Raw genomic sequence first — 22,734 nt, 5'->3', positions numbered from 1 at the left:
TGTATCTGTTGCAGCAATTATTAAATAAATTGTACAACAAAATTTACGTACGACGTAAACAAACTACAGCCGAAAAAGGAAACAAAGACTTCTAGAATACAGCAAGGTTGGAAAGGAGAGAGATACATAAAACCCACCACTGTAGGAGCAAATACTTCAATGCATGAAAGGAACAGACGTTCGATCACTTCCATGCTCTATAGTTACGTTCACGGAAGAAGGTGCCACTTGTTTAATGTCCTAGAATTTTTGGGGTATTGTATGTGTCACTCTAATGGAATAAAATGGTAAATCGAGGATGCCATTAAGTGTTAGATGTATTATCTAGGGCCCACTTCCTAAGGGCAGATTGGCTCTGAATGAATGCAAATGAGCGTAGTCAATATGCTTCGTAGACTTACGCTAACTTACGCAACTTTGGCCTCGAAAGGGACTTTCAAGAAGCGAGGGAAATTGCACCTCCACAAAACTCATGTTGCGGGTTGTTTACTTTCATAGGTTAAGGAAATATTGACTTTGATTTTCATGGTGGCGTGTTGTTTTCTAGCGCAATGCATGTAGAGGACGTGATAATTCTGAGTGCAACCACTTAATTATTGGAGCCTATATTTGTGAACGCAACCATTACTTCCGGAAGAAAGTCAAGATACATTTTGTGTCACTGAATATTTATTTGCTGAGCGTGACATTGAAACAAGTTATGAGTGTTTTCTGTGAAACAAATGTTAAAGTATGTTCCCCCCATATAGAATCCCCATATCTGTCCATGTGTACGGCTAAGCTCAACTTCAGTACAAGAAATAGAAAACCGGAAAGAAAAGAATTTGCGTTGTGATTGGGTAAAAAAACAACACATTTTGTATTGAAATTGTTTGAGCGCTTAGAAACAGAGCCAGATAAACTATCACCCATGAATCATTACTTCATTCGTTTATTACTTTATTTTGCTCTAAATTTGAAGAAAGACAGACACCAACACACCTAGCGTGTAATGCGCAGTTTCAGGGCGCAGCTTTGGTCGGGTAATGACATTTCTTGTTTCTTGAGAAAACGAAGGAATGCGATAGAAGTGCTACCTGTCAGACTGCCTTTGCGTCGACGCTACCTTTAGATTTCGCTCCTGGCTACGAACAAACAAGTGCGCAAATTTCGTTTAAAAAGCGACACCGTCAGGGCATGACAAAATTATCGTAATTTTTTTCGGGCAGGGTTTATCTGCACTTTCACTCTTTAAATTCATGTTTATTTACCAGACAATATGCTGGAAGACTCGCTGGGCTTAAAATCGTGAAAACGGCTTGACGGGGCCCACGTGACCGTTACATGACAGCGGTTATACAAGGTGCACAGGTAGAGGACTACGATACCCCGTGACAATGGCAAAATGAAAAACATGCTGATTACAACGCATACTATACGTATTCATAGATCACACAAATAGACTTGAAATACGATGCTCATGAAAATGCGTATGCTAATTACAACACATAGTACAACATATTGACCACTCACACAAATAAATCCAAAATGGTCAAAAAATATTTTGAATGTTTTTAGTGACTGATTTGCAATCAGTGTATATATAGTAGATATTTATAGATACTGAATCTTTTACTAGCAAACAATAGAATAAGAGAAAGAACGTAACTGTTTTTACTGAAATTGTTTGTGTTTTGATATGTGTTTAGTGTTGTTGGGACGTTGTATGCCAAAGTTTGATATTTATAAGGTGTACGAAATTGAGGTATAGACCATATATGGGTCTTTCTTGTACGTACTGTAATAACACGATGCTCTAGACATGATAAGGCTGTAATAAAGTCCGCGAGTTCTCTGTTTGGAAAGTAGAATGGGTTCAACAAATGGCATGAGTATATGTTGTCAACCCGAACAATACTGAACCTTTCATACAATTTGCAAGTGGTTCCCAGACGTTCAATGTTTCCAACGCATCGAATTATTCTTTTTTGTAGAACAAGTATTTTATTCATGTTTGTTTTTGTTGTTGTGCCCCAAATCAACGAACAGTAATTTAAATGTGAGTTAAACAATGCGTGAAACATTTGAAGTTTGTCCTTGAGCGACAGCAGAATACGGCAGCGACACACGACTCCTGTTACAGACTACATTTTCCTACATAGGTAGTTAACGTGAGCATCCCAACATAAGTTAGATGAAAGGTAAACCCGAAGTATTTTATGCGTACCAACAATATCTATTTGCTGTGAGTCAAGAATTAACGGCTGGTGAGTAGGCACCATTTTACTTTCAACACGAAATATAGCAGCTTTAGTTTTGTTTGGGTTTATCTTAAGTCACCTGATTTTTTGACCACGAGAAAATCTCCCAAAGCACGTCGTTAGCTCTGGATATTAAATGAGGCAAGTTAATGTCAGAGATAAGTATCGTTGAATCATCTGCTTATATTACGTACGTAACTGTTGTGCCCATGTTCACGATATCGTTGATATAAACATTGAACATCAGGGGACCCAGAATACTCCTTTGCGGTACACCGCAAGCTACATTTATTGCGGTACACGACGAGCTACATTTATTGATGTGTACACTCTGGAATCTATATTGAAGATAAGATTCCAGTAAAGATAAGCAATTACCCCGAATTCCATTTGATTCTAGTTTGTGCAAAAGAATACTGTAGTCGAGGGAAACAAAGGCCTTGCTGAAATCTAAAAAAATACCGAGTGTGAATTCGCTTTTTTTTTCAATGCGATAAACTATAGCTCCTTTAAATGTCAGCAGTACAGTTTCAGTAGACCTGTCATTTCGAAAGCCATACTGTCCAACGAATTAGAATTAGAATTAGAACAAAGAATTTATTGAAGAACCGCGCAATTCGAACAAAGCTAATTTTTTCAAGGCACTTAGAGAAGACAGGAAGGACAGAAATAGGCCTGTAATTCTTTTCTATGGTACAATCTCCTTCCTTAAAAATGACTGTTACTCTGTCTCTTTTCATAGCTTTTGGAAAAGCTCCTGATTCGACAACTAATTAACGAAAGATATGTGCAAGAACTTCTGTGATGAAATGCATATCGTGTTTTATTGGAGAGATCGGCAAATTATCGGCATCGAGTGATTTAGTATTATTTAAGCACATAAAAGTGTGATACACTTCATTTTTATCTGTTGGATCAAGGAAGATGCTCTGCTTCATATTACCGGGTCCTGAAACCAATTCCACAGGTTCATTACATGGAGTTACTGCGTATAAGTAGTTTTTGAAGCGATTTGCGAGTGATTGGGGGGGGGGGTGCAAGTTAAATCACGACCGCCACGTGTTAAGGATTCAGGCAGAGCATTTTTGATGAGCTTCAAGTGGCGTTACATCGGTATGGCATGGTATGATGAACTTTATTGGGTCCGGAAGGTCAACCCTAGGTTGACGCGGGTCGCCCCCACGTTGGGACTCTCAGGCCGAGCCCTTGAGCCATTTCGCGGGCCTTCTGGACTGCCCGTAATTGGTCAGAAAGTGATTCACTGTGTATCATTTCCCGCCACCATTGTTGTTCCTTGTCACAGTCTGTGAAGACCGCGGGGCACTGCCAAAGCATATGGTCAAGAGTAACGATGCCATTGCACTTATTACAGTTGGTTTGTGTTTCCCTCTCCGGATAGATCCTGTTAATAAAATCTGGACTTGGGTATGTTCTTCTATGTAGTGGACGTAATGTGATCGCTTGGGCTCTGCAAAGCTTACCGTGTGGCAATGGGTTTTCCCCTCTGCTTAAATAATACTGCTTCGTGATTTCGTTTTATCTTAATAATTGATCCCTGTATTCGCCGGGTGAAGTGTAAGTTGCTCGGTCTTGAAGAGCATGGCAAGAAAGTCCTCGTGCTGCTTCATCTGCCACCTCATTAAGGTCTCTCTGAGCTCCGTCCACCAGCCCCAGATGTGCATGAAACCAGCGGATTTTAATCCTCTCACTGTTGACCTTCTCTAGTAATTTTGTTGCTATCCGTGTCACATGTCCGTTGGTAAAGTTGCGTATGGCTGTTCTAGAGTTGCTGTAAATATGTGTCCACCAATTAGCCCGGATGGCTAAGGTGATTGCTACTTGTTCTGCTACTGTTGGTCCTTGGTATAGACGGTGATGGCATCCCGTATTTTACCTTGAGTGTCTACAACAATGGAGGTATACGCATCCTTATTTCTAACCCAGGCAGCGTCAACGAACACCGCCTGCTGCTTATGTTGATCTATGTCTTGAAGGAGTGCCTTCGCCCTTGCCTTCTGTCTCTCGAGGTTAGGTGTCGGATGCATGTTCCTAGGAAACGGGGTCGTCTTTATTGTTTCTCGTAGTCCCGCTTGCAATTGTGTTAATAATTCTGCTTCGTTGGTGTGGTTGTTAATTTCTATGCCAATTTCTTCAAGTAGTGTCCTCCCAGGTCGTGTCCCCATTAGTCTCTCCTGGTGGGCCACCTGTTGAGCCTCAGCTATCTCCTCTAGTGTGTTATGCAGCCCTAGGCGCAATAAGCTTTGGCCGTGCTCATTGGCCGTGCTGATGGAAAATCCTAGTGCAGTCTTTATAAGTCGTCTGTTTAAGGCATTTAGCTTGTTCTTATCAGCCTGTGTTCATTGTAGCATGCCAGCCACGTACGACAAGTGGCAAAAGGCGAACGCATGTACCAATCTTAGGGCACTGTCTTCTCCTAGCCCCTTATGCTTGTTGGTAACTCTACGCAGAAGCCTAATGACTCCTGATTTGTTAGCGATGTGTTCTATCATCCTGCAATTAGATCCATTCGCTTGCAGGAGAAGTCCTAGCACTCTAATAGTCTCCACCTGCCTGATTGGTCTCCATTCTTGGCGTATATGTCAATAGGGGGTTCTTTCTCTGGGATATATCCGTTCGGCTTGCACCCACGCTTACTGCTCCGTTATACCAATAGTTCTGATTTTTTAGCAGAGCAGTTCAGTTCCATACCCCCAAAAGCTGTTTCCACCACATAAATTCTTTCCTGTGGCTTGGTCTCTGTTTGTCCCATATTACCTTCGACACTCCACATTGTTACATCATCTTCATATATAGCAAAGTGGATACCCTCAATCTGTGCGAGACCTCGAGCCACTTTTGACATTACCAAAGTAAATAACATGGGAGAAAGGACAGACCCTTGTGGTGTCCCACAATTCCCAAGTTCCTGGTTGTCGATTGGAGTTCGCCTAACATAAGACAAGCAGAACGGCCACCGAGAAAGCCTTTGACTGTACTGTGCAATCGCTTACCCAATCCCATCTCCGAGAGGATATCCAATATGGCCCTGTGCTTGATGCGATCAAAGGCGTTTTCTACATCTAAGCCTAGAAGGGCTCTCGTATGTAGCGGGCTAGCATGAATAAGGTGTTGTTTGATTAAAAGCATTGCATTTTGAGTCGAAAGTCCAGACGGAAACCGATCAGGTTATGCGGAAGAACATTTCTGTTTTCTGCATACTTAGTCAGTCTATTGAGTATGACATGCTCCATGGCTTTGCCCAGACATGATGTTAACGATATGGGTCTTAGGTTGTCAGATTGAGTTGCTTGCCTGGTTTAGGAATAAGAATTGTGTCAGCAATTCTCCATTCCTTCGGATAATCACTGTTTTTCGAGAGTTCGTTGAAATACTCTGGTAAATATTGTATAGATTCATCGTCCAAAATTTTCAACAGCCTATTGGAAATGCCATCTGGACCGGCAGCAGATCTACTGTTGAGGTCGTAGAGGGCTGCGCGAACTTCGCTATTTGTGAATTCTGGATCCATAGGCTCACAGTCTTCCCCTGTATATTCAGGCAGGTCTGTTTTCTCATTGCTATTTTTAAGTGGTAAATACCTAGCTGCGAGCCGATCCAGAATGGCCTGCTCCGTTGTTTCCTGACTCTCACGATGGAGTAGTCTTGCTACTGCTGTTATCCTATTAGATTTCTTGTCGTTCTCATGAAGCAAATGTTTAAATAAGCTCCAATTTCCACCACGTCTAATTAGACCATCTATGCAATTACAAAGCTCCATCCCATTGTTGTTTCTTTATATTTCTGGAGGGTTCTTCCACCTCCCTATTCAACAATGCTATGCGCTTCCTGAGTCTCCTGTTCAGCCGTTTCGTTTTCCATCTTTTTAACATAGATCGTTTGGCTTCAATCAAGTGCGCCAGCCTACTGTCCATGATTTCGATATCCTCCTCTGTGGTAATATCCTTCGTTGCCGCCTTTGCATCTTCCCTGAGCTGAGTGGTTCAAGTTTGGAGCGTTTTCTTTTGTCTTGCCTGTGTCTCAGCTCTGCTTTTCCTTGCTTTCCGAAAAAGATCCCAGCCAATGTAGTTAAATTGCTTTATCTCATTACTTGGTGTTTCTAATAGTATCTCTAATATGTAATGATCACTACCCAGGTCAATATTGGAGTTATTCCAGCCAGCGTTCGCTAAATTTGATACAAAAGTAAGGTCTGGGGTGGAGTCCCTGCATGTAGATGTAGCACACCTAGGGGGATAAGCTGGGTCTGGGATTAGGGAGAGACTCAGATCTGTAGCTAGGTGCCAGAGTCGATTCCCTTTCTTAATATTCCAGCGATATCCTCAGGTTTGATGCGGGGCATTGAAATCCCCTCCAATAATGAGTGGAGCGTGCTTAGTAACAGCCATAGTCTTATTATGAAATGCCCTGAAACTCTGTTTCATGTCGCTAGGGCTGCTATAAACATTAAGACAAAAGAGGCTTTGCGGTTTGCTTCTATTCCTTTTCAAAATTATTTCCAGAAGTAAGTATTCTAATTTGTTTAGTCCAAGGCGAAAATCAAGTTCTATGTAAGGTATTTTCTTATCTATGAGCGTGGCTAGCCCCCTACTCGGCTCTTTGCCCCTGCATGTCGCTTTGTATCCGGATAGGCTGATCTCATCCGCCAAGGCTTTCTGCAGCATAATTATTTTCAGTTTGTCTGGAGAGGTTTTTATTAACTGCATGAGAGGCGCTTTTTGTGATAAAATCCTCGGCAATTCCATTGCCACACGGTAAAGCTCCCCCTGCTAGCCCGCCTTACTGCTACCTGCTATAGTACGCTTCGTACAACCCCTCGACGCGCCGTGGAGCGATCTGACGCTCTCTGCTTCTGAGGGTAGGTATTCGTCGTCCTCACCTTGCGCTTCTACTTTGGTAAGCCTTTCTTCAGCCGTCAGTCTCCATTTCCATAACTTATCAACTTTGAAGGTAGTTTTATCTATGGCATCTCTAAGTTGTTTAATCGCCTCCTTTATCTCTTCCAAAGCAGAGCACACTGTCGTTGCTATTGGGCTTATTGTCCGCTTCTTTGCAGCTGGTGCGTTTTCTTCATCCTGGCTGTTGTCATTATTTACCGGTTTGGCTATTGCTACTTTTGTGGAGCCAGTATGCGAGTTCTTGCGAAGTTCTACAACCTGCTTAGTAAGTTCTTCATTTGCCTTTCACAGATACGTTACTTCTTTAATTAGCTGTTCTCCCCTGGCATCATTATCTCCGACCGGCCGTACCGCACCGTTCTCCGCAGCCCTCACAGTACCTTTTGCTTTGTCGGCCCAGGTTGTTCCAGATGTCGTCTTGTCGCCAGGCGTATGCCCTACTCCTTCGAAGCGCACCTGCACTTCACGTGATCTGGAGCGGCTTCTGCCCTTCGATGGTGAGCGGCGTCTTGACCGTGTGGGGTTCCTTGAGCACGTGCGCCCCCTGGTGCCCGTTTGGGCATCCCGTGGCAGCTGAGCTGATGTCGTCCCCGATGCAGATCTGTTGCGTTCTCGTCGTCGAATTCGCACCACGTATGGAATTTGGTACCGCTGTCGGCGATTCTTGTCCCCAGTTGTGTGGTCCCCTCCACAGACTTTGCAGTTAGGCACACACATGTGATTGTCCTGCGGGTTTTGAGTTCCACATCCTCTGGACTGTACCACGTCCGGTGTTGGACATATATGTGTTCGATATTCAATCTTTCCGCATGCATAGCAGACATCAAACTGCTTCCTATACAGTTAGCGCCTTACAACGGTCGACCCATATCTGACATAATTGGGCACCTTCAGCCCATCAAACAGAACAATGACCGAGCCCGTGGATTTAATACGTTTGGCTGTCAATGCCAGTGCGTTAAAGTCATGTAAAATGTTCTTCTTTATCGTGGCATGATTGTCTCTGAGGTCAACTCTCCGAATCACCCCTTTACACGTGGTATGCGGAGCTGTCTCGTAGGCGTTCACTTCATCTTCCCTTTCCACTATAATCATTGACCTGATTCGCACGTACCTGGCAGCATGACTGGGATCTCGTGTACTAACCACCATGATGTTTTGCGTGAAGTTAGGGCAAGCGACACCCTCTCGAGCTTGTTGCAGAGTCAGGCCCAATGCTTCAATAATCACCACGCCTATCGCTGCGGTGCTCACTTTGCTCAAGTTGAGACCTCCACGTGGGCGGATGATGACTTCGCTGTGCTCCTTGGGCGATTGGGGCATCCTTGATGCCTTGACAATCCGGTTTTGCAACATAGTGATTGTAGGTACCTTGATCTTGCTGCTGTTCCCTTGCTCTTGCTGGCTCTGCGGCGATGTTTTCCCATCACCAGCAATCCTTGTGGTGGAGCGAAATTTTCGGCTTGTCACAATTTGCCAACCGAGATCTTCGTCATTCTTTTCTAATCCGGTAGCGTCTTCATCTTCCATGCGCGTTTCCGTCATTGCGGCCTGGCGGGGAGAGAAGGCCTACTTGGGTCTTGCACCAAGAAAGGCCAGTAAAAGTTCAAAAATGAAAGTCCCACCTTAAAGAAAGGTGTCCGCAAATTCCCGGTGACTTCACAAATCCAGTGATGTGCTTGAATCCGTGATGGTGGCAAAGAAGGCTGCACACACATTCAAAAACGACGGAGCCGATGTGAGGGACGTCCGCACCTCCGCTCCCGCGTTACAGTGGTGTCGACTAACATTTTCAAAAATACGACGATAATAGGCTTTTAGCACGTCTAAGTTTTGCGTTTAGTACATTTCGAAGTTTCCTAAATTCTTTCAACACTCCCATAGAGTGTGTGCGCAAGAATGAATGATAACAGATATTTTTACTTTTTATCATGTTCAGGTGCTCACGGGGGACCCAAGGTATTTTAGACTTTTTTACAGGTTTGAAAGTTTTGAAAGGAATATATTTCGCGTAGATACGAATAAAAATTTCAATGGAGTCACCGTAAGCGTCATTTGCAGTTTTCTTCTCCTTCACAGAGGCCCAGCTTCGATTCGTTATGCCGTTCTGGAATAATTCAATACTCTGAGCTGTTATTTGTTGAATATTCAGCTGCTCCTGTCGTAAATTTCTATCTAGTGGTTCATTATGGCAAATAAGAAAGACAGGACAGTGGTCAGTAATATCAGATATGATAGTACCTGCGCTGTAAACAATAACGTCAATATTTGTCACGATAAGATTTAAAGCCGATGCTGTGGAGCATGTAATACGAGTGGGCGTCGTAATTAAGTTAGTAAATCCAGTGGAATTTAGCAGGGTGTTCAGTTCGTGGGTGACATTGCTTTCTTTCACCATAATAATAGTGAAATATTCTGCAGAAACCAGATGTGAGCTGTTATTGGAAACATATTCCACAGAAGTTTCAAAGAACCACAAGAAACTGGCAATACTTCCCCCTGGGAGTTGATACAGTACAGAAAACAACTCAGGCTTACATTGAATTGTTAGTATTTCATATTCGTCAGTCAGTTACTACAGTATATTTACGGACAATATGGAAAATAAAGTTTTGTTCAATTCAGCAGGGCCAGACCCCCGCCTCGTTCGTTTGGATGATTTAGGCAAAATAAATTGTAACCGTCCAAATTGAAAGCCTTATCATCATTTCTTGCCGAAGTTTCCGTCAACACGATAGCGATAAAAGTTAACTGCAATTGTTTCAGAAAAATTCCGACAGCATCTTTTTTTTTAAGTGATCTTGCAATAATATGTACACTCAGTTACTTTTTTGTAACCTGAGCTAACGCACTGGGGAAAGGCAAGGTCCTTATAATCCATATCAAGATAATTACATATCAAGGCCGGCATACCTCTTACCTGATGTAGTGGTGCATCCAGTGCCATTGTCTGTGTGTCCATGCCTTTGAGCGCTAAAGAAACTCCACCATAAGTAATCCACATGCCAAAATCGCGACTTCCATGCAATTTGTCTAGCCCTGCGTCGCAGCAATCTTAAAGCACATCAGTCATGGTGCGCTAGTTATTCGGGCCTTGTGCAGCCAAGCAAGGGGTTGAATTTTTTGGTCGGAGTGGCAGCCTTCCAACGAAAGCAGAATGAAAAATACTCGTGCGCCATATATCGGATGCACATTAAAGAACTCCTCGTGATCAAAATAATTTCATAGCCCTTCACTACAACGTTCCTCGCTATAGACTGCGCACTTTCGAGATGTTGTAATTATCTGGAATCTCAAAGTTAAGTGACCCTGATCACAATAATGAATACACGACGAGTGGCGTCACTCAGGGTTCCGTCACTGCGCTGAAATCTTCGACTAGTGTTTTTATTTGCGTAGGTTGAGCTATTTATTTCTTTATCAAAAGCTAAGGACCCCAGCCTTGCGGATACACTTCGCACATATTTCAATGCAAATTTCGAAATTCATTGCGCATCGGAAACGAAAAACTGAAATGGCAATAACCATCTCCGGCATTTATGCCTTTCATCACGGTAATTTTCCTTCAGATATGTCGCAGGCAAAGAGCTTAATGTGTAATTTTAGCTGAAACTTGAAAACATGCATAGCGTAATACGAAAATTAGAAAAATGCTTGACTTTGAAGGCACGTTATTTCCTACAAAACGAAAAATGTTGAGGAGTAGTCGAAGAAGGAATGTGACCTTAAGTGAATATTTCGGCAAAGAAACTTGTATTCGATTGCTGCCCTGATGAACACAGATTCCTTTGGTGTATGCCGAGATCGCCTGTTCGAATGCTCTCATCATCTTATATTTCCGTCTCCCTTTGAGCTTCTGCCTACAGAAGGAGAGAAGTTTAGCATTCATCACGTGCTGTTTTCTCACTCTGATTCTTGTTTTCTCCAACAGAACGGGTTCATAAGAACTTCTGACTACGAAATTGAGCTTCCAAAATATTATTACAATGGCTGGACAGCTCGTGTTTTCATGCGCAGGTCAAAGGAGCTACCGTGAGTACCGTGATATCGCCCTCCTAATACCCGTAAATCAGCGAACCTTAAGATCTTGAGGCGTGAAGGTTTAGGAAAGTGGATGGCAGGAAATGAATGCGTAGTATTCATTTCCTGAACACGTAGTGTTGAAATGAACGCGTAGTGTTCATTTCCGTGGTTTTCAGTGATCCGTTAATCGATTTGAGTAGAGGTGGTTCCCATTGTCGGTGAGCTAAGTTCTCTTAATATTTAAATGTGCGGTGCAAGATCGCAGCATCGTAAAAAAATAAAGTTTTTGGTAGCACACCTTCAAAATGCCGCGTTGATTCAACATCATTGTTTCAATAAAACAAGTGCCCACATGCTGGACTTATCCAATCATGCCGGCATGCCCTTGATGTGGAGAAATTATTTTTATTACAGAACCATTTTTGTTTCAGCTCTCGCTCCCGAGCGTGCATGCTTTCTGTTGGCGAATACGTGTAACGTGTTAATTGGTCGACTATACCAGCCACATAGTCGTGGGAAACAAGTTTCAGTGGGTCCGTGCAGGTTTACGATGACGAAAAATTTGTTTTTACTGAAGGAATGTACGAAGACAGGTGGAGAGGGAAAATGTGTGAAGAACATTAAAGACCCGTATATTATTAACACGTACGCCTTTTTCGGCATGCCAATTTTTGGGCATGTCCCGGGTATATCGCAACAATGGATCTGAAGTGAAGCTTCGCTTCATATACATTCTCAGGGATAAATCTCGGTACGTCTGGAACGCTGATAAGGATGCCCTCCAGAAAGACCACAGGCAGTCCCCCAAACGCAGAGCCCGACATTCTACTACGTATTCTGTTAAACGTCCTAAGCACAAGCATGAAAAGCTTTCGATTATGAATATTAAAGCTAGGAGCGTTATAAACAAATTTCCTGACTTCTTTTTTCTTTTGTGTTCGCACTTCCCACATATTGTGGGCATTACGGAAACGTGGCTTCACAATGGCGTCCATGATTCAGAATTCACTCCCCCAGGCTATGTGGCGATACGAGCGGATCGACAGGATAGCAAAGGCGGAGGGGTCGCTCTTATCGTTCGATCTGACATTAAGTTCTCCGTTATGAAGGCGCCAGTAGAAATTGAATCTGTCTGGTGTAAAATTTAACTTAATGAACAGTCCATTGTGACCGCCATTCTTTATCGGCCGCCAGGTTCATCTGTCGATGTATTGCGCATCTTTAAAGATTATGTGAACATAAAAACATTCAAACTGCCTAATCTTATTTTGATGGATGATTTCAGCGCTCCAAGTAACCATTCGTCATCATTTATGTTTTCTGGTCGGGATACATCCATCTCAAGAATTGTTGAACATTTCCTTGTTCTTCGATCTAAAGCAAATTGTTAAGGAAGCAGCAAGAGGTGACTCGCTGCTTGACTTGATCTTTCTCGGTTCAAATATTTATTAGTGTGGTTTTGAATGTGATATCGTTGATGGAATTTCGGACCACAAGGGTGTGGCAGTTACTAATAAATGTCCTGTGTTCGCGCCGCTGTCGACTTTCACCACGTTTCCTGATTTAGCTAGCGCTGACAATATTGCTATCACCAATTTTCTTGCTTCTTTTGATGCATTTCACACGATTAGTCACATGGGTGACATCAACGAACTAGTCAGGAACTTTGAAACTGTTGTCAGTGTCTGCATGCAACGTTTTGTTCTGCTAAAAACGAAGAAAAAGAACCTCAGAGTACCCTGGATGACTCATGATATCCTTCACGTATGACGCTGCGTCGGATGCCTCAGGCGCGTGAAGCGTTTATCAGACCCCGATAGTGCTATAATATTTCTTAGGGCGAAGGAAGAACTGCGAGTAATTACGAAATTGGCAAAAGATCATTTTTTTAATATCCAGTCAGGAAATCTTCTAAAATCTAATCCTCGCAAATTTTGGCGCTCTGTCTTGCCAACATAGTCTACATGGGCATCTATTATCGTCAATGATGAAACAACTAATGATCCGTTAATAATAGCTGATGCTTTTAATGCCTGCTTTAAATCTGTGTTTTCATCAGATACCCACGAACTTCCATCCTTTGACCCGCCTAAGGTGGCATCCCGGATTACTAATATCATGATGATTGAGCATGGTGTACTGAACCTAACACTACAATTAGAAACTAAAATATCCACCGGTCCTGATGGTATACCCAATTCCTTTCTCGTTCGTTATTCATTATGGTCTGCTCGCTACCTAACCATCATCTTTCAAAGGTCTCTCAATACCGGCATTGTTCCATCCTCATGGAAGCTGGCCAATGTAGATCCATTCAAATCTGGTAATAAACAGCTCTTATGTAATTATAGACAAATTTCATTGCCATCATATTCATGTAAGATGCTGGAGCACATAATTCACAAACATATAATCGAATTTCTGGAATGTAATAACATGCTTTCTAACTTTCAGCATGGTGTTAGGAAAGGTTTCAGCACCTTAACACAACTAGTTGAATTCTCACACGACATTCTCTGCGCTCTTGATATCGGCACCACAGGTCGATGCTATATTTATTGATTTTTCCAAGGCTTTCGATACTGTAGTGCATTCTAATCTCTTAGTTAGGCTTAACATGATATTGAAAAATTCTCACTTGGTTTGCTGGATTGTCAGTTTCCTTTCTCATCGGTCACAATTCGTATGGCACAGCTCAACTAATTCTGTTGGCGTGTCATCTGGTGTACCCCAAGGGTCGGTCCTTGGTCCTTTACCTACCATACATTAACGACTTACCTCGAAACATCACTTCACACATACGCCTTTATGCGGAAGACAGTGTTTTGTATCGCATAATTAAAACACCAGAAGATCACCTGAACTAAATTCCTCATTTGTCAGCTTCTGCACCTGGAGCAACACCTGGAAAATGAAAATTAATTTTACTAAACTGTGATAATGTCATTTTTAATTGTGCCTCTCCTACATTGATCAATCACACTTTCAACGACTTATCCTTGCACAGGGTCTCGGAATACGAATATCTTGGCGTCATATTTACCAGTAACATGTCCTGGTCAAAACACATTAATTTCATGTGCACTAAAGCAATCCGGAAGCTCGGGTATCTGAGGCGCAATTTCAACAATTCTCCAAAGGAAACTAAGTTACTAATGTATAAAACTTTAATTCGCCCAATCTTAGATTATGCATCTCCTGTCTGGAACCCTCATAAGCAGTGCGATATTAACTCCATTGAGAGCATACAACCAAAATCTATTAAGTTCATATATCGTCGCTGTGATCGCTATTTTTCACCCTCTAGTGCCTTATCTTCTTTGAACCTAACCCCTTTATCCATACGCCGTCACAGTGAGTCATTGAAGTTTATGCATGGCATCGTCAATTTTTCTTATCGTGTCTCGCATCCCAGATATATTCCTTCAGACATTCCTCAGTCAAGTAGGAGTCACCATAGCCTTAATATTGTCACCCAGCTATTACAACTAAGACAGTTTGGCAAAATACAGATTGGCAAAAAACGTCTGCCTTTAGCGATGGCTGGTCCTCCGGGAGCCCGCGCGCAGCCACGAACTTCGTCGTTCTCGCCTTAAGGGCCCCATGTCAACACGTGCAAACTTATTTCGCGTCATTGCTACGCTCTCAAAAGCGACCGGCCCGGTCGCTTCAAGGGCAGCGGGCGAGCACTATGGGCAAGAGTGCCAACATGAAAAGACAAAAAAAAACATACAGCAATGTACACAATGCTGAAGCGGTTTGTGAGGGTTGCTTAGCCCTGGCGTGCGTAGTACGGCTTCATCCGTACTACGTGGACGACTTCAGCACGGGGACGTCGTCGGTTCGAACCAGGATCAGAGCTTTGAGGCACCACCTCGTAGTTCACATCACTGAGGCGGCGTACAACTTCGTAGGGGCCGAAGTAGCGGCACAACAATTTCTCTGAGAGCTCACAGTGTCGGATAGGTGTCCACACCCACACGCGGTCGCCTGGTAAGTACTGGACATTCCGTCGGGTCCGGTTGTAACAGTAGGCGTCGGTATTCTGCTGGGTGCGGAGGCGATTCCGAGCAAGCTGGCGAGCTTCCTCGGCTTTCTCGACGAAATCTTCAGTGTTGTCATTCCTTGTGGTTTCTTGGTCTACCGGCAGCATGGCGTCTAAGGGGGTTGTAACGCGACGTCCGTAAACAAGCTCGAATGGTGTAAGCTCGGTGGTCTCCTGCACAGCGGTATTGTAAGCAAACGTGACGTATGGCAAAATTTCATCCCATGTTTTGTGTTCCACATTAATGTACATGTAGAGCATGTCGGCTAATGTTCTGTTTAGGCACTCTGTTAAGCCGTTAGTTTGGGGATGATAGGCTGTGGTCTTTCGGTGGTCGGTGTGCGTCAGTGTGACGACTTGTTGCAATAACCCCACTGTAAATGCTGCACCGCGGTCAGTAATGAGTACAGCGCGTGCACCGTGGCGAATCACGATGTTGTGGACGAAGAAGCTGGCGACTTCAGCAGTGGTTCCCCGCGGCACAGCTTTCGTCTCCGCATAGCGAGGTAAATAGTCAGTTGCCACGATTGTCCACTCATTTTGCAAGGAGGACGTGGGGAACGGCCCGAGAAGGTCCATTCCGACTTGGTGGAACGGCGCCAGAGGCGGATCCAAAGGCTGAAGGAGCCTGGCAGGCTTGACGGGTGGAAATTTATGCCTCTGACAGTCAAGGCAGGTTCGCACATAGCGCTGAACCGACGAAAATAGGTGTGACCAATAGTATTTTTGCCGTATGCGCGCTAATGTCTTCGCGAAGCCTAAGTGGCCGGCACAGGGATCGTCGTGACACGCCTGTAAAACTTCCTCGCGCAGTGCCGTCGGAACGACGAGAAGGAACTTTTCTTGGCTGTTCTCACATTTTTTCTTGTACAGGACATCGTTTCGCAGGCAGTACGACGTCAATCCTCGTGAAAGTGGGCGTGGGACAACAACGTCAGCTCCCTCGATATATCAGATGACTGGAAGCAGCTCAGAGTCTGCACGTTGATAATCAGTCATGCGCACCACGTCGACGACACCAAGAAACGGCAAATCTAGCTGCAAGTCGGAGGATGTCAAGAGAATAGGAGAACGTGGCAAGCAGTCAGCGTGGCTATGCTTATGGCCGGATCTGTAGACAACAGTTATGTCGTATTCCTGGAGGCGGAGGCTCCAAAGAGTGAGACGAAGACGACCTGACGGGTCTCATAGATTGGCAAGCCAGCAGAGCGAGTGGTGATCACTGATCGCTCGAAATGGCCGGCCGCATAAGTAGGGTCGGAACTTGCTGATGGCCCACACGACTGCTAAGCATTCTTTTTTGGTGGTTGAATAATTAGCTTCTGCTTTTGTCAGACTATGACTCGCATACGCAATTACACCTTCTGCGCCATCTTGCCATTGAACCAGAATGGCCCCAATTCCTACGTTGCTGGCGTCGGTGTGTATTTCAGTTGCCGCGGTGTCATCAAAATGCACCAGCACTGGAGCGGATTGAAGGCGTTTATGCAAGTCGGTGAAGGCCTGCTCTTGGTCTTCCGTCCACGCAAAGGGCACATCTTGTCGCGTCAGTCTCGTGAGCGGTTCAGCAATCCTTGAGAAGCGTTCAATGAAACGACGGTAGTAAGCGCAGAGGCCCAGGAACCGCTGAACAGCATTTTTGTCTTTAGGATGAGGAAACTCGGCAACAGCAGTGAGTTTTTCCAGGTCTGGTGGCACTCCTTGGGAGCTGACCACGTGGCCTAGAAACTTGAGTTCCTGGAAGCTAAAGTACCATTTTTCAGGCTTGATGGCGAGGCAGGCCTTGGGTATTGCGGTAAGGACACTTCGTAGCCGGGCGAGATGTTCTTTCTTTCTTTCTTTATTAATTTATTCAAGACATTCCTTACAGAAATGCCTTGGGGGACGCGACAAAAGGCACTGAACGTGCCTGACTTGGCCTCGCCACCCTCTCGCTCATCGAACGTGCTGGAAAACACAACAACGTCGTCTAGGTACACTAGATATGTCTGCCACTTTAGTCCAACGAGTACAGTGTCCATCATTCGCTGCACGTAGCAGGAGCGGAACAGAGACCGAAAGGAAGCACTTTAAATTCGTACAGCCCATCGGGAGTCACGAAGGCGGTTTTTTCATGATCACGCTCGTCCACTTCGATTTGCCAGTAGCCTGACTTTAGGTTTAACGAAGTGAAGAACTGAGCATGACGAAGATGGTCCAAAACGTCATCGATCCGTGGCAGGGGATAAACGTCGCGTTTGGTGACTCGGTTAGGCCGTCTGTAGTCAACGCAGAAGCGGAGTGTGTTGTATTTCTTTTTTACAAGTACGACAGGCTATGCCCACGGACTTGTCAACGGCTGGATGACGTCATCATTTCGCATTTCTTGAACTTGATGCTTTATATCCTCCCGCTCCATAGGTGACACGCGATACGGATGCTGGAGAACAGGCCGCGCCGACTCCTCTGTAACGATCCGGTGCTGCGTAACGGAAGTGCGCTGGACTTAGGATTCCGTGGAAGAAAAGCCGGAGAATTCTGTCAGTAGGCCCAGCAGCTGATCCTTTTGTACTTCTGCTAAGTCAGCATTAATGTGGACGCGGGTATTCAGGCTGGCGTGAGTTGTTCCATCCGGCGAAGTCACTTGTAACGTGCCGATAACGGAGAAGTCAGCAATGTCGTTCAGGAATGCCACAGCTGTGCCTTGAGGGACGTGATGATACTCATGACTGAAGTTTGTCAAAAAACCTTGCGAGCACTTATGCTGTATTCGAACAAGGCCCCGGGTGATGCAGATGTGTCTTTCGAGCAGCAGTGGGATATTTGCCTCGGCAATACCCTCATAGCCGTCGAATGCGTCGCAGGTGACGGGGGTCAATACGCTGCTCCTTGGCGGCACCCTGATGTTCTCGTCAACAATCCTCAAGGCGTTGACATACGTATCGTCAATGCTGCTCCATGCTAAGGCCTGCGCCGTCGAAAACGTTACCCGCGACTTTTGTAAGTTAATCACAGCTTCATTAGCCTGCAGAAAGTCCATTCCCAGAATTAGGTCCCTCGAACAGCTGGGGAGGATAACGAAATGCCCGAGGTACGTAAACCTACGAATGCTCACTCGCGCGGTGCATCTTCCTACCGGGGTTAGCAGATGGCCTCCTGCAGTTCGAATCTGCGACCCAGTCCACTCGGTAGAAACTTTCTTCAGCTTGCAGGCAAGGTCCATGCTCATAACTGAGGTGTCCGCTCCAGTGTCGATTAACGCCGTTATTTCTAACGCCGTCTATGGTGACAGGAATGTTCGACGTTACTTCCTCTCTTAAGGTGTTCGACTCCGTGTGGACGTCTGCGTCGTTCTGTTTTCGTCGTTGTCGTCGTAGTGGAGGATATTTCGTACGGTCGTCGTCAGCGGCCTCATCGCTGGAGGTCGCTGAACTCACTTTTCCCGACCCGCCGGGCTAGGCGAGCGGCGTCTCAGAGCACCGCGAGTAAAACCTTGGCTTGGTGATTATGACATGTAACGAGCAGGAGACGATGAACGGGCTCCGGCCATCGCTGATCAACATTGCGACGATTTCCGACGAAACTCTCTATTTCCGGCGACCGCTCACCAGGTCGTGGACCAGGTGCATTCGGCGAGAATCCACGGAGCCCCACATGACGATAAGGACACATTCTGTAGAGGTGTCCGGCTTCGCCACAATGAAAACAAAGGGGCTTGTAGTATGTGGTACACCAGACGCAGCTCTTCCTAGTCCTTGCTTTGGCGATGTGCGGTGGGCTGCGAGGCGGCCTGAAGCTTACGTCCATTTGTTGAGTGGGGTGTACCATGCTGCATGCACTTGAGGGTGGCGGACGGCGTACTGCTTCAGCGTAACTCATTTCGGCGTGCGCTCCCTGCTGTGGTGCCTCGTATTGTCCAGGAACATGGACGGCCTGTCGGACCTCGGCGCGCACCATTTCCGCAATGGAACGTTGTCCCACAGGGGCAGTGGTCGTGTGCATCTTATGCAGTTCCTCCTTGACGACAGCCCTGATGAGTTCTCGCAAGGCGCCAACGTCATTACCGAGGGTAAAGGCAGAGAGCTCCCTTGAAATCACGGCGTCGCGGTGGTTTTGCCTGGCCCGCTGTTGAAGGGCCTTTTCCATAGTAGTGGCTTCGTCATGGAACGCTGCAAGTGTCGTTGGTGGATTTCGAATGAGGCCAGCAAAGATTTCCTCTTTGACGCCGCGCATGAGATGGCGCACCTTCTTTGTTTCAGTCATAGAAGTGTCCGCACGTCTGAAAAGCCGATTCATGTCTTCTACGTACGCCATCACTCGCTCATTCGAGCCTTGAATTCTTGCCTCCAACGCTAACTCCGCCCTCTCCTTCCTGTCCTTCCTGGCGGAGGCAATGAGGAACTGCCTACGAAATTCTTCCCATGACGTCGGTGTCGCCTCGTAGTTCTCAAACCATATTTTCGTGGAATCCTCAAGAGCGAAGTACACGTAGCGTAGCTTACGCTCGTGGTTCCAGTCGTTGAGGTTGGCAACCCGGTCAAAATGGTCAAGCCAGTCGTCGGCGTTCTCTGGAGCACTTCCGTGGAACAGATTAGGCGTCCGGATGTGATTGACGACAACGTGCGATGCTGCAGGTGTGGCAGGAGGTGGTTGGTTCGTCATTCTAGTTCGTTTGGGTAGCAGACCGTGCTGTGGCTGGAGTTCCTGGAGACGGCGGTTGGTACGTACGTGCACAGTGGTAAGCTGGGCGGTACTACTCGCCGGGCTTAGGTCTGGAGTAAGCTCCGGAGATCTTAATATTGACGGTACCCCGCACCTCCACCAGAAATGTCACCCAGCTATTACAACTAAAACAGTTTCGCAAAATACAGATTGGCAAAAAGCGTCTGCCTTTAGCGATGGCTGGTCCTCGGAGAGCCCGCGCGCAGCCATGAACTTCATCGTTCTCGTCTTTAGGGTCCCGTGTCAACACGTGCAAACTTATTTCGCGTCAATATTAGGGCTTACTATGCTCGAATCAACAAATTTAAACACAGCTTTTTCCTACGTACTATTGAATTATGGAACTTAATTCCAGGAACAATTAGGTGACTGCCATTAAACGATTTCCTGTTAAAAATTAACTACATCTGATTTTATGTATTTTCTGGTTGTTACAATGTACTGACTTATCCTCTTATTGTACTGGGTGTCAGTGTTGTATTTATGTTGAGTTTAATTTGCGCCATCTGCCTTACTTCTTGTGAATTTTTAATATGTTATTGTTTACTTGTTTTTGTATGACTTCTTTTGTCTAGCCCACTCCTGCAAAAGTCCCATAAAGGGACTGCACTAAGCACAGATATCATTATTACGTTGGGTCATCATCATCATCATCAGCAGCAGCAGCTGCAGCAGCAGCCTGGTTACGCCCGCTGCAGGGCAAAGGCCTCTCCCATACTTCTCCAACTACCACGGTCATGCACTAATTGTGGCCGTGTTGTCCCTAAAAACTTCTTAATCTCATCAGCCCACCTAACTTTCTGCCGCCCCTTGCTACGCTACCCTACGCTTGGAATCCAGTCCGTCACCTTTTATGACCATCGGTTATCTTCCTTCCTCATTACATGTGCTGCCCATGCCCATTTCTTTTTCTTGATTTCTACTAAGATGTCATTAACTCACCTTTGTTCCCTAACCCAATCTGCTCTTTTCTTATCTCTTAACGTTACAACGATTATTCTTCTTACCATAGCTCGTTGTGCCGTCCTCAATTTAAGTAAAACGTTTTTGTTAAGCCCTCAGGTTTCTGCCCCGCACACGAGTACTGGTAAGACACAGCTGTTATACACTTTTTTCTTGAGGGATAATGGCAACCTGCTGTTCATGACCTGAGAATGCCGGCCATACGCACCCTAGCCCATTCTTATTCTGATTATTTCAGTCTCATGATCCGGATCCGCAGTCACTACCTCTCCTAAGTAGATGTATTCCCTTACCACTTCCAGTGTCTCGCTACCTATCGCAAACTGCTGTTCTCTTCCGAGAGCGTTAAACATTAGTTTTCTGCATATTAATTAGAAGACCAACCCTTCTGCTTTGCCCCTCCAGGTCAGCGAGCATCCATTGCAGTTGGTCCCCTGACTTACTCAGCAAGGCAATATTAACAGAGGATCGCAAGTTACGAAGTTATCCTCCATTAACTCTTATCCCCAATTCTTCCCAGTCCAGGTCTCTGAATACCTACTGTAAACACGCTGTGAATAGCATTGGAGAAATCGTATCTCCCTGCCTGACGCCTTTCTTTATTGGGATTTTGTTGCTTTCTTAATTGAGGACTATTGTGGCTGTGGAGCCGCTATAGATATTGTAGTGTTATCAAGCACACGTTATGCAACGTTATCAAGCCCGCGTGCTGATGTATAGCATGAGCAAGATAGATTACACGTGTCGCACTCTTCCTATCATGTCCAGTCATGTGACCTTTTTCTGTTTCGTAATAAAACTAGCAACACCAAGCAATAAAGCTTTCTTTGATCTGCCACTACCCACCGGCTACGTTCAGTTACTTCAGTGGCGACGAAGATGGGATAGGACCGGCGGCTCGATGACAGCCAGGCCACCTGAGTTCGACGATACTACCAGTAGCTGGAACACTTACCGGGTCCGTTTGGAAGCCTTTTTTGAGGGCCACAGCGTCACAGATCCATGGAAACAGCGTGCGCTTCCTGTGTCAGCACTAAGTGACAACGTGGTTAGCGTACTTCAAGGCCAGTGCCAGTCAGAATAGGTGAACCGCCTTAGCTATGAGGCCGTCGTACAGCACCTGGACAACCACTTCGATCCCTAAGTCAACGAGATAGCAGCGAGCTATGCTTTTTCATGCGGAACCAAGCGGAAGGCGAAAACGTACGGGACTACATAACCTACCTCAGACGTCTTGCAAAAGATTGCAGTTTCGATAAGTTTTTGATCGCATGTTGAGGGATCGGATTGTCTGCGGAATCCGTGATGAACAAGCTCGACGACACATGTTGTCTCAGAAGAAGTTGCCCTTGGCGGAGGCCGAAGCTTTCGCTCTAGCAGCGGAAACCGCAGAAACAAATGCCTGGGCTATGCAAGAGTGGAGGTTCAACGACAGCGGTGCTGTGAACTTCATACAGAAGCACAGGGTAAATCCGCAGAAGTCCGGACGTGGGCATGGATCCATGACCGAGGCTACGCAATGCCCAAGATATGGCTGGAATTATGTTTTGGAAGTGTGCAGACACAAGAAAGCGACGTGCTACAAGTGCAGCAGGAAGGGGCACCTGGCAAGGATGTGCTCTAGTGGTCGCGGAAACCCCTCAGGAATGTACGCTGTGAAAGAGCTAGATGGCAGTGACGAAAGCGGAGAAGAAATGCTCTACGCTTTGGTGGCTCACAGCTACAGTAGTAACGGGTCCGCACGGCCATTCGAAAGGGATTTCATCTGGGAAGGCCGAAAACTGCGCATGTTGGTGGATACAGGATCCACTATCAGCGTAATTCCAAGGACGGTGTTCGAAAAGCA

The 22,734-nt window shown here is 45.5% G+C and overlaps 1 protein-coding gene across 10 annotated transcripts in view; it reads left to right on the top strand.

Annotated features, from left to right (window-relative positions):
* LOC135914605 (uncharacterized) overlaps positions 1-22,734 on the top strand; it is a 257,330-nt gene that overhangs the window by 21,101 nt on the left and 213,495 nt on the right. For all 10 annotated transcript variants that reach the window (XM_065447520.2, XM_065447523.2, XM_065447528.2 and 7 more), the window contains exon 3: positions 11,088-11,188. In XM_065447520.2, the coding sequence (XP_065303592.2) occupies positions 11,088-11,188 (101 nt within the window). The remainder of the gene's footprint in view (positions 1-11,087; positions 11,189-22,734) is intronic.

The sequence above is a fragment of the Dermacentor albipictus genome, chromosome 9 (assembly GCF_038994185.2).
Source record: "Dermacentor albipictus isolate Rhodes 1998 colony chromosome 9, USDA_Dalb.pri_finalv2, whole genome shotgun sequence".
Lineage (NCBI taxonomy): Eukaryota > Metazoa > Arthropoda > Arachnida > Ixodida > Ixodidae > Dermacentor > Dermacentor albipictus.
The sequence above is the reverse complement of the archived record's forward strand: the minus strand, read 5'-3'. Positions and strand labels throughout refer to the sequence as shown.